Source organism: Lucilia sericata, unplaced genomic scaffold (assembly GCF_015586225.1).
Source record: "Lucilia sericata isolate MDLA Ls3-8-SP2 unplaced genomic scaffold, ASM1558622v1 Contig002329F_arrow, whole genome shotgun sequence".
Lineage (NCBI taxonomy): Eukaryota > Metazoa > Arthropoda > Insecta > Diptera > Calliphoridae > Lucilia > Lucilia sericata.
This window is the reverse complement of record NW_023996143.1, coordinates 25,260-37,442: the sequence shown is the minus strand read 5'-3', so window position 1 is coordinate 37,442 and position 12,183 is coordinate 25,260. Positions and strand designations below refer to the sequence as shown.

At 30.9% G+C, this 12,183-nt stretch overlaps 1 protein-coding gene and 1 long non-coding RNA gene across 3 annotated transcripts; both read right to left on the bottom strand.

Annotated features, from left to right (window-relative positions):
- Nucleotides 1-586: 586 nt before the first annotated feature.
- Nucleotides 587-2,613, bottom strand: LOC119613812. Of its 2 annotated transcripts, none has more exons than XR_005232273.1 (3): nt 2,491-2,613; nt 731-928; nt 587-654 (listed from the first exon to the last, which is right to left on the bottom strand). It is a non-coding gene; the product is annotated as an uncharacterized LOC119613812 (long non-coding RNA). The 2 variants fall into 2 exon arrangements; XR_005232274.1 differs by having other exon boundaries at nt 2,423-2,500.
- A 141-nt stretch (nt 2,614-2,754) lies between these two features.
- On the bottom strand, nt 2,755-10,982 carry LOC119613813. The gene is made up of 6 exons (XM_037969868.1): nt 10,844-10,982; nt 9,546-9,674; nt 9,402-9,455; nt 9,152-9,333; nt 8,944-9,091; nt 2,755-2,807 (listed from the first exon to the last, which is right to left on the bottom strand). Exons 2-6 carry the CDS (start codon nt 9,598-9,600, stop codon nt 2,755-2,757), a joined length of 492 nt encoding a protein of 163 aa, XP_037825796.1. The 5' UTR covers nt 9,601-9,674; nt 10,844-10,982.
- Between the last annotated feature and the right edge of the window lie 1,201 nt (nt 10,983-12,183).

Here is a 12,183-nt window from a genome sequence, read left to right as displayed (position 1 = left end):
GACCGATTCTGTTTTAAGCAAACATCAACGGACTTGTTATGTTTTACGATCATAAACTCATGGTCACATACTATGTATGTATGTTTGTTTGTATATTGTACATAAATGTTATGTATCTTTATTTGCAGCAATAATGTTATAACTTAAAAATAGAAAAATGTTCTTGTGCACAGAATTTGTGTTTATTATTAGTCAGAATTATCATTCTTATTATACAAACTTACAAATATCAGCTGTAAAATTAGTTATTTAAAACTTATACGCATACACTCTTTTATATAGAGATAAAAAACTTAAAATTTTAAAAACCTTGAAAGTTGAAATTTTAGTTTTTGAGATACAACACTCTGGCTGCAAACGAAAGCGTTTTCATTCAGTCTACTACAAATTGAATTTAAGAAAAATTTCGTAATTCAATTTGGAGTAGATTTGAATTAAAGAAAAATTGAATCATTCAAAGCGAAATGTAATTCAAACATGAATGAATTCAGTATATGAATGATTTAAAATAAACTTAAAGCCTTTGAATTAAGCTATTGAATTAATTCCTGAGAATTAAAATAAGGATTGGAAGAAAAAAATGGTTCCAGTTGTAATGGTGTCGAATGTAATACTGTTACTACAGATGATTTGTTTGCAGGTGAGTTTAGTAGACTAATAATAATATCCGAGGAAAATTTTAATTAGTTAAACAACTATGTACGTAAAATTCATAATTATTCTGACTCACCTTTAATCTGTTAAAATATTTTTGTACAGGATGTAGGTATGAAACCAGCAGCTAACTATCCATTCTCCTTCTCTCAATCTATATATAAAAGGCTTGCGTGACTGATTGACTGACTGATTCATCATCGCCCAGCCCAAACCGTTAAAGCTAGAATCATGAAATTTTGGTTATAGGTTCCTTTGGCATTGTATAGATCCACTAAGAAGGGATTACGTTTATGGGAAGAAATGGGTAAAAAAGGATAAAATTAGTATCCTTTATATCTCCTAAAGAAGCAAAGATATAAATAAAATTCCAAATGTATCCTCTATTATACAAAAAAATAATTGATAGGTGTCTGGTACTTTTTTTAAAAATCTAGACTTTATAGAGCTAAAAGGGTAAAAACTGTCCCCATAGAATCTTCTCTTAACCTATTTATGTTCGAAACAAATGACCATGCAAATAAAACTTTAAAATTATCCTATTATAATTAAAGTCTATTAGAAATCCTTTCGGTACTTTTTAGAAATTCGGGTAACGAAGGGATGAAAACGGTGTCTAAAATTGGCTTGCTGCCCGCTACTTCGTTAGCGATAAATTTTTGGCATTAATTAAATTTTGAAAACAACACATTAAACGATTTTTTAATTAATATGGAATATACATATGTAAATAATTTTCACATATGTAATTACTGAAGTTTTGTATTCTCAAAATATCATACAATTTATTAAACTTATTTTTATCACTTCATATCACCTTTTTACTCTAATTTAAATAAATTCATTTTCATCAACATCCGAGATTTTGGATTAACAGGACAGAGCTACGTGCAACTTTGTGGCTTTGCCTCCGTAAAAAATACATAACTAAAACGGCCCTAACTAAAAAAAATTCAAAATCGACATTTTCATTTTCTGATGTATTACATCAAGCCAAATGTTCAAAAGGGCCCTATCTTCAAAAGCAGTTTTATATAAAGGCTAAAAGACGTAACTAATCATTTGTAAATACAAATTGTAAATTGTCAAAACAACTGAGAAATTTACCGTTAAAAAATGTCTTTTGAAGAAAAAAAAATCGCGCTGATTGAAACTAAACTTTCCATTTTAAATAGTTTTTTGCTTCTCCTGTAGAATTTAAAAAATGTTAAATAGGGATTTTTGCGTTTTATGTGACGATATATGTATAAAAACAAATTATATTGTTTCTATCATACAACTACTTTAGAAATCTCCAAAATTACCGGATGAGGAACGAAAAGGTAAAAATTATTCCCTTTGTGCAGATTTCCATTCAACTGGAACCCTGCGTGTTTAATTTTATGCCTCTAAGTCCAATTATATAGAAAAATCAGAAAGTAGAGCGAAAAAGTACCAAAAGTCCCTTCCCATAGGTTTCCATTCACTCCATATTTTATGTTTCTACGAAAACGAAACAAAAAAGAACCAAAAAACACTTATTTTTTAATTTATATTTCAATATTATAGAAAACTCAAAAAGTACCAGCTGAAGAACATTCATACAGATTTCCATGAACAGAAACCTGCGTGTTTAATTTTATGTTTCTGACCAATATTATTGAAAAGCTAAAAAAACACCCTTTGAAAAACTACAAAGTACCCAAAAAGTCCTCTTATATTAAAGAAAACATAAAAGGTATTCGTTGAAGAACGAAAAAGTAGTAAAAGATCGCATTTAGATACTCACACACTGTGGACCCTTCATGTTCAATTTCATGTTTCTAGGTTCAATATTATAGAAAATTCAAAAAGTACCTTTTGAAGAACACTTTATCGTTCCATGTTGTATATTCTTTACGTTTTTTAAACGTTTAATTAATAACAGTAAAAGATCGAAAAAGTAACCAAAAGTATAATGCCTTTAGGAGCCTCTTTACTGCCACTTTTTCCCGCTGCGAACTGCTGGCTGCCATGTTACCGCCAACTGCTATTGAAACTAAATTAACCTTTGTCATCTCGTATTCATTTAATCCGGATTATCTACATGGCGTTGCTCTTGCGGAATGGGCTAATGGACTGTTAAAGTTTCATTTTTTGCTTTAAATGTGACATATGTAGATCTTCTTGATATTCTGTAAGTAATAATCATATGTATTTTCAAAAACCTTTTATTTGGGAAAATATACTAGAGATCAGGATGCACTAAGTTATTACATCATGCTAGAGATGTTTAGTTTTATTTTAAATGATTGTGTTAAATGTAAACATTAGAGGATAAATACTTGTTGACTTCCAAAATTTTCCTTGTTATTTATCTACCTTTGGGGGTATAGTAATAGCTTTTTGTTATTGTTTTGAAAACGACTGCTAAAGTTGAAAAAACAAATTGGACAAATTATTCTGCCATGAAATAATCCATAATAGAAAAAAGTTGACGCCCATCGGTAGTGGCTAGTCGAAATTCGTATTCTATCAAGCAAAGAGCCAAAATATGGTGATTGCTACTTTGTTGCAATGTTTGGTTCCGGTACTAACCATTGTGGGCTTTATGTCGACTATAGATCCCTTAGAGTTGTCACACTATGTTAGGTCACCGTATAATAATTACTAACATTATTATTTTGTTTTGTTTAAATTTTTTATTGTATTTAAATTTATTCATATTTTTGGCTCACTGTTGCCACTGTAATTTGTCATTATTTTTTGTTCATACTAACCACTGTACATATTTTTGGTAATGACCCGTTAGTTTTTATTATTTGTTTCTCACTCCAATTCTTATTATAAGCATATTGTTGTTGCTCTTAAAAATGCAATTTCTTATTTTGGAGACTTATTGCATGTATTTTGTTTTTGCATATTTTTAATATAAATAAACAAGTTGAGTTGGTACATTGGAAGTGAGAAACAAATAATATTACAATAACAACAGTGTAGCCCTTATTTACATGATCAATTGTTAGGCTTAAGAAAGGAATTTTTAAATAAATAAATCATTGTCATAGTTGAATTCAATCGAACAACATCATCTTTTATTCTTGTCTCGGTACCACGGTAGTTCTTTTGTGTTTGTTAATTAATCACTGCCCATCGAACATTTCAGCAACCTATAGACAACAATTCAAAGTAGACCGAATTGCTCTATATCGTTGCCGGTGAAGAAAAAGCTCTTCATCGTACATTTTTGGCGCCCAACGTGGGGCAAGTGATTAATCTAAATCTTCCTAAATTTGTCGTTCTCGGTCCGTGGTATATTCTAAAAACTTTTCGTTGTAGTACAACTTAAAGAAAAAGTGTACGGTCATATTGTGAAGTGGAAACAGTGGTTCTATTACAAGGGCAATATCTAGTGCTACAAAAAGAAAAATAAAAAACTTTGTGGTTCAATAAAAAAAAAACCTGTGCAACAAAAAAAAATTTATAAATCATTTAAAAAAAACTAGACAGTGCAACATATAACAAAAAAAAAACTGTTAAACAAATTTGTAGTGACGTACCTACTACAAATCTATTTTTTTTAAATACCTATTACAAACATTATACAAATTTTGTCGGCTCGCTAAATAGAATCAGTTTTTGTCGAAAAATAAAATAAATAAAAGTGACTCTAAAATTTTACCGCAAATTTTTATGTACAAAAATAAATAAACTTTGTTCGCTCGTAATTCGGGTTAAATAAATTTACCGCTAATCTTTATATACAAGAAAATACATAAATTTGTTCGCTTTTGGTTCCAGTACATAATATAGAATTTTGTGTATACTAAATTTGTCGCTCGGAATATTGCGGTACATATTTATATAGAGAGTGAATAAATACATAAAGTTTGTATATAAACACTTTTGGCGTCGGTGCTCTACAATACATAGTATCATCCATTTTGAAATTTGTTTTTGGAAATTTTTGGCTCACTTAACCAAACTTTTGGAAATTTATGATGACTTTGGAAGAGGTTAAGCAGCAACGGGCTAATACGAAGAAGAGTATTACCCGCATCAAGAACCAAATCGAAGCCAATGGAAGGGGTGAAGGTAAGACACTTTCGTCTGCTGAGTTGAAGTGCCGTTTGGGGATACTGGAGTCATATTTTAAACAGATATTGACGTATCAAACACAAATTGAAAAATATGATCCCGAGGATAATGCTAGGCCCGAAATTGAAGATTTGTACATCTCAGCCAAAATGAATATCCAGTCGCAGCTTGGTGAAGATGTTCATAACACAACGTTGTCCGAGTCCACCATTTGTTTCCCAGCTCCCATCCATAAATTGCCCCAACTCAAATTGCCCACATTTAGTGGTAAGTACAGTGAATACAAGAATTTTATAACGTCGTTCAATCAAGTTATCGATCGTGAGTTTGGCCTATCAAATATTGAAAAGTTTAATCATTTGCTCAACTGCCTCCAAGGCCAAGCTCTAGAAACGGTCAAGGCTTTCCAGATTACGAACGAAAATTACCCGAAGGCTCTGGAAAGGCTCAAAACGCGTTATGATAATAGCTCGCTTATTTTTATGGAAAATATTACCGCCCTTTTTGAACTTCCTGCCATGTCCAAATACAATTGTGCCCAATTACGAAGTCTCGTCGATAATGTTTCTGCCCTTTATAGTTCCTTACTGTCTCTTGGCTCACATAGTGATATTGCTAATTCCATGCTGATTTACATAGTGATGGAAAAAGTGGATGAAGATACCAGAAGAAAGTGGAAAGATTCCTTGGACTTTACCAGATTGCCAACATGGGATGATTGCTCCAAGGTCCTTGAAAGGCGTTGTCAATTTTTGGAATCGGTTGATACCAACCATACTTTTGTGGCCCCTCGTAAGCCTGATCATCAATCTGGTAAGTCCAAATCTAAAAATTCAAAACCTGGCTATACTTTTTCGGTATCAAAACGCTCTTGTGTGCTTTGCTCCAAATCTGACCACTCAATTAGTCGTTGTTCTCGGTTCAAAGATATGGATGTTAGTCAAAGGTATGAAAATGCAAAACGTCTAAGCCTTTGTCTAAATTGTTTGTCCAAAGGGCATCAAGTAAGTAGTTGTTCCTTCACATTCAAGTGCAAATTTTGTTCTCGCTCGCATCATAGTTTGCTTCATCGGTCTCAGCCAGCTTCTCGGCCCTCGTCCCCTGCTGCTGAACCTACTACTTCTCATGTTGCCTTGAATGAATCTTCTGCCTCGGTCCATACCCATATGGAAAAATCCTCGCCGGAACAGGTGCTGCTTGCTACTGCCATGGTTCTAGTTCGTGACTCCACTGGTCGCTATCAATTGGGACGCGCTTTGTTAGATTCTTGCTCTCAATTGAATTTCATAACCGATGAATTTTCCCAAAAATTACATTTGTCTCGTACAAAACAAACTACTGAAGTCTCTAGCATTGCACAGTGGGGCAGAATGGAAATTTTTTGGAAATAAATCTGGCATTTCTAAACGGCTGATCCGATCGGGATAAAATTTGGCATGAGCGTAGCCAAGGAGTATTCGAGTTTAAGTTTTGAAGATGAACCCCCCAGATGCCCCAGGGACGGAGCTGTGGCGGCTCAAACTAGGGTACCTACGACATGTAAAATTTTTAAACTCGTGCCATACTACTTATCTCTTATAATATCCGAGTTATAGGCATTTAAAAATTTAGTGATACAAAATTTACCATACCTTGGTCCGCCTTTTTTTGAATACCGGGCGTAATTTTGGACCAAATGGACTCAATTTTTTCTTGTTAGTTAGACAATAAAATTTCCAATAATATACAAAAAAATTCAGATAAATATCATTTACAGATCCAAAAATATACGTTTTTTAATTTAAAAATTCCAAAAAAGTTAGATTTTTGCCGTTTTTTTGCCCAAAATGTGTCTTAACTCTTTTATTAATAAAATAAAATTTTCTTTATGAACATATAACAATTTTATAGTTTTCTAAAAAGAATCTTTACGCAGAACGCTTTGGCGTAAAAAACTTGTCCTATTTTTTGAAAATGTTGCCACTGCGTCCTTCCGAATATGACCTATTTTTTATCAAAACTTCAACTTTGGGCGACATGTTCTAAAATCCCAAAGCTGGGATCAGAAAACTGAAAGCAGTTTTGGAAACCTCAATATGTTTTCTATTTACTCCAAAAGTATTTTCCCAGCCCTGAAAGAAATGTGGACTCTATGGGCAAAAATGTAAAAAATCCCATTTTTGGGATTTTCATTCCTATTTTTGGGAATTGCGGGATGCCCTTTGACCTTTTCAATTTTGTTTTTGCATTTTCTTATTTGAGATGACAAATTTAACAAGCATTGAAGATTTCATTGAGTTTTGTTCATAAATAAAGATTTTGTCATATATTACATATTTGTTAAATTTCTAAAACTATGATTTATATCAAAATTTTAATAGGGTCGCAGATAGCTACAACAATTTAGTCCATATTTATCCCTTAATATCTTTTTTTAGTTAGATATGGAAATTCTCGACCCTTTACAAAAAATTTCAAGCCAATATCTCAATTACATTCAAAAATATGTTCATTTAAACCTGTGTCCTTTAATTTCATCTTTTTCATATTTTAGTATTAAGTATGACAGAACATACATTTGATGTTGAATAAAATATTTGGACAATTTTTAAAAATTATTTAGTTAATTATTTTATTAAGGACTATAACATTGTATATACAATAAAAAAATTTATTATGAGCCACGCACAACAACACCTAAACGCCACGCACAACAACACCTAAATTTAGTTAATTATTTTATTTAGTTAATTATTTTATTAAGGACTATAACATTGTATATACAATAAAAAAATTTATTATGAGCCACGCACAACAACACCTAAATAGTTTCTCAGATATACTTTTTATACCCTTCACCTTCGTGAGAAGGGTATATATAAGTTTGTTATTCCGTTTGTAATTTCTATAATATAATTTTCCGACCCTATAAAGTATATATATTCCGAGTCCTTATAGACAGCGTAGTCGATTTAGCAATGTCCTTCTGTCTGTCTGTCCGTCTGTCTGTATGTTTGTTGAAATCAATTTTCTGAAGACCCCAGATATCTTCGGGAATGAAAATCTGCAAAATCGGTCCATAAATAACGGAGATATGAGCAAAAATCCGAGACAACCTCTGAAAATTTCATCAAAAAAGCAACAACAACATTATGATAATTTTTTGCATGCTGGTGCAACAATACAATAACAACGTTGTGTTTGCTTGTGAATACGTTGCGTTCGCTTGTTAACGATTGAAAACAAAAACAACGTTTATCAAATGTTTTTGTAGTTTAGATTTTATTTTTTGTCACCAGAGGCGTTTTGCAATTTATGAATAAAATTGTTATTATATAAGATTCGGCACAGCCGAATATAGCACTCTTACTTGTTTTGTATTAAATTCATATGAGAGGTTCTAAGCCCCCTTATGAAAGTCCGCCAATTTTTCCCCAAAATTTTCACATGGATGTTAAAGTTCTTCATACAATAATTTAAGATTCTATCTCTACATACATACATACATACATACCAATGCAAATTGAAAGTTTGAACAAATTCTGGTTTCTATCCGTATCACTAACGTGTTGATATCTTGGATTATACAATGTCCAAAAATTCCATTCATGTATCGCCATTTCAACATTTTGCCGTACGATAAAACAAATATTAAACTCATTGCAATTTTTTTTTTTTAATTTAACAGACGTACTAACATAGGGTTCTGCATGCAACTGGACCTAAACAGTCATCACTATTTATCCTATGATTTGAAAGGAAATGTTTGTAAATGTCGCCTATTTTATGCAAAATGTTTGAAAATTATATTTTAATAATTTTAAAAATTGATATTTTCCAACACATGTCAAATAAAAATCAGTCTGCAAGTGGCAACTACTTCTAGTACTAGTATTTTTCCATAAGAACTCTAACTCTGTTTGTACTAGTGTCTGCTGTTCTAGTAATAGCACTAGTGGCTTTTAGACAATTGTCGCTTCATTTCCTGCAGGGATATAATAACTATAATAAAATAATTCAAAATATGTACGAAAATTTTGATTCGACGCTTCACCACTAAAAACCAAATTAATAAAACTTACCTACGATCATAATACAGAATACACACAATCGTAAATGATTGAAACGAAATAATATTGCTTCTATTTTGGAAAATCTTTTTGCGAATTGAATGCGAAAAAGTAATTGATATGCAGAATAGAGGTTATTAATTAGTTATGGATTATTATGAGTAGGGTAATTGCTCATACTTACGTAAGAGAACATCCATTACTTTGTTGTAACTATACAGTCTCTTCTTGTTGTGAGTTCCGTGAAGATTATAACTGAGGATTAAGTGTAGGCTTAAAATACATTTTTTTCTTATACCTCCTTTTCCCAGTAAACATTTAACTGCATGAATCTAAATTAATATATCTTCATTATTTTATTGTATAAATTTTTAACAATGAATAAAAATTACTATTCCACATTTGTTATCATTGTCAATGGCATTTTCCCACTCCTTCAATTCATCTTCGGAGTCTATTGGAAAACGCTGAAGATGTTTTGGGTTTTGCCAGAGTGATGTAATAATAGATTTAAATGCAATTGTTTGTTCTGCCAAAATGTTACTCACATTAACATTTTGATTTGATAGTTTGTCTAAAAAAGGAAAATTGTAGAAATTTATCAAATTAAATTTTAAAATATAAAAATAATATTTAATTTACCTAAAAGAAGATTTTGCTGCGTAGAATCATTGTTATTGTTTTGAAGTATATGAGCTAAATAAATAAAAAAACGTTAATATTTCCAAAAACAAAGTAGATTTGTTTAAAAATTATAGATAGTATACAAAAAAATCTTATACTTACTTTCAATTTCTTTAAAATCTTCTTGAATAGTTTCTATTTTTGTTAATATGGCCATCAACGTGCTGTCAAGCTTTTGTTTTTTTTTGGTTGCGACATTTTGGTGAAGTTATTTGATGCAATCTTGTGGTTCTGGAATTAATACGCACCCGTTAATGTACGGAAGCTCGACAATTTTTCAAAAATGTCTTTTATATAAAATGTTGTTCTTGTAGAAAATTCATTTTTTGCAAAAGCAATGTTGTGATCCATAGAATCAAACATTAGTGTTCTCAAAACGTATTGAAAATTATGAAAATTGGACCATAATGCAAAAACTTCTTACTCAGCTAGTAATTTTAGTAATTTTTTGATATGTTTTTTTAAAAATTAAAAATAAATTTCGAAAATATTATTGACATTTTATTCCAGAAGTGCAAACTTACGAAACTGAATTTTAATTAAAAAATAACTAAAATTGTAAATAACTCAGGACTTAACGGCCTAAATAAAGAAATCCATATAGGTTAATTTTTTATTATAAAAAATAATCCACATTTTAAATATACTCATATTAGTGTAGGATATCATATGGTCGGCCTTAACCTTAGCTTATTGGCAAAATAATAATTCTCTTTCTGTAGTTACTTTGAAAAAAAGATGGTGGACCGGTTTGTATTTAGGAAAAATATGGTATCAATGTTTACAACAAAGTTATTGACAAAAAAATGATTTTCTGTAAGACTAGTTAGGTTAGGCCAATTATGGACTGATCATCAAGAAAATTTGCAGACTGAATTTTGTTGTTATAAAGTGGTTTATGTCAGCTTCCATCATTATGTTAGTGTGTTTAAGTCAATTGTGATGTTAGACATTTTCTGATGAGGATCTTATATAGGGGAAACTCCCCTTCAAGAACAATGACAATCATTTGACCGGCCATTTTACTGAGACTTTTAATGAATATATTCATCATTGAGTATAACAAAGTTTCTATCATGTTCTTAAAGGCAATATGAAAAACTAGGAAGCTTTGTGTACTTGAGACTTTGCAACGATAACGGTTTTCATCTGTGTTTAGGTCATTAATTTCTTCTCTAAAATAAACAAATAACCACAACTTCAACTTTTTAACTGCACCTGTTTCGACCGTATCGTGATTTCAAGAGAAGGATATGTCGTTATATTACAAACGTAATGACAAAGACGATATATTTTTCGGTGGTGGATATAAAAATAAAATATTAATAAAAACATATAATTTAAAATCCTCCATTTTAAAAATTAACTTTAGTATTTATATACAAAAAGTTCATACTTACTATAGTTTTTTCACCAAAGAACTCCAGTTAATCCACAAAGTAGTTTTCAGTTTTATTATTATTATCAAATAATCTCACTTCTTTTTTATTTTTTTGTTTTTAATAAACTTAAATTTTAAAATTTTCCACTTGCGCGTTTTCTGTTGAACTTTTTATTATACCCTACACCACTTTAGTGGGAAGGGTATATTGGATTTGTGCTGATGTTTGTAACATACAAAAATATGTCCATGTAAACCTTGTGCGCAAGGTACAGGTCGCAATTTTCAAGATAATTGGATAAAATTTGGCACGCACGTTTTATTTGACCTAAGGACGAAGCCTATTGAAAATGGTTAAAATCGGTCCATTATTTCACCTAGCCCCCATTCAACAGAACCCCCGAAAAGGGCTTCTGAGCTCATAATTATGTTAAATATACAGATATATCGATAAATATGGCACAACTAAGTTTTATATAAGTCTTGATGACCCTGCCAAATTTCATAAAGATCGGACCACATTTGACCCTAGCTCCCATACAAAGTCCCCTTCAGAAAATTACTTGAATGTCCCAAATTATCTTATAAACACAAATATCGCGATGAAATTCAGCACAATAAAATATTATGTCAATATATTCACAAAATTTTATCGGGCTTGGTCCATATTTGCCCCTAGCCCCCATATAAAGCCTCTTTCAGAAAATTAGTTTTTCATCCATAAATTGCTTAAATGTATCGGAACAAGGGAATATTGAAGATAAATGCTTTATTATGAAAAATAAATCACATTTAATATTCATAATTGGTGTAGGTCGGCCACGCCCGACTATAATTTCTTACTTGTTTTTATATGTAATCGGTAGTTTTGTAAAATCAATGAATACTAAGTACTAAGTATTCAATAATGTCTACGTTATATAAAATAAAAAGTTACAATGATTATTAGCGGTTTGAAAATCGCAGATAATTGTTATAAAAATCCATATTTTATAACTATGTAAATTAGTATTTGTGTGTGTTCTGACTTCAAATTCACATGAAACACACTTCAAATTCACACGAAATCAAGATTTCACAAGCATTTAAAAATGTTTTGTTCCCCTTTTCACCTAGATGGTTTTAAACAAGTTTTGCATCTTTCGAAGCAAATTTTTATGTTCTGAAGTGACATAGATAACGAAAAGATTTTTTCAGAATTCAAAAGCCAGAACATACACAATAAGGATTTTAAAAATTGTCTTTAAAATAATCGAAGAATCGACTTTTTGTCGGAAAAACTCGAAAAGTCAAAGTCGACTTTTTGTCCTAACAAAGTCGATAAGTCTTGTAAGAAAAAAGTCGAAGATTTGATTTCGC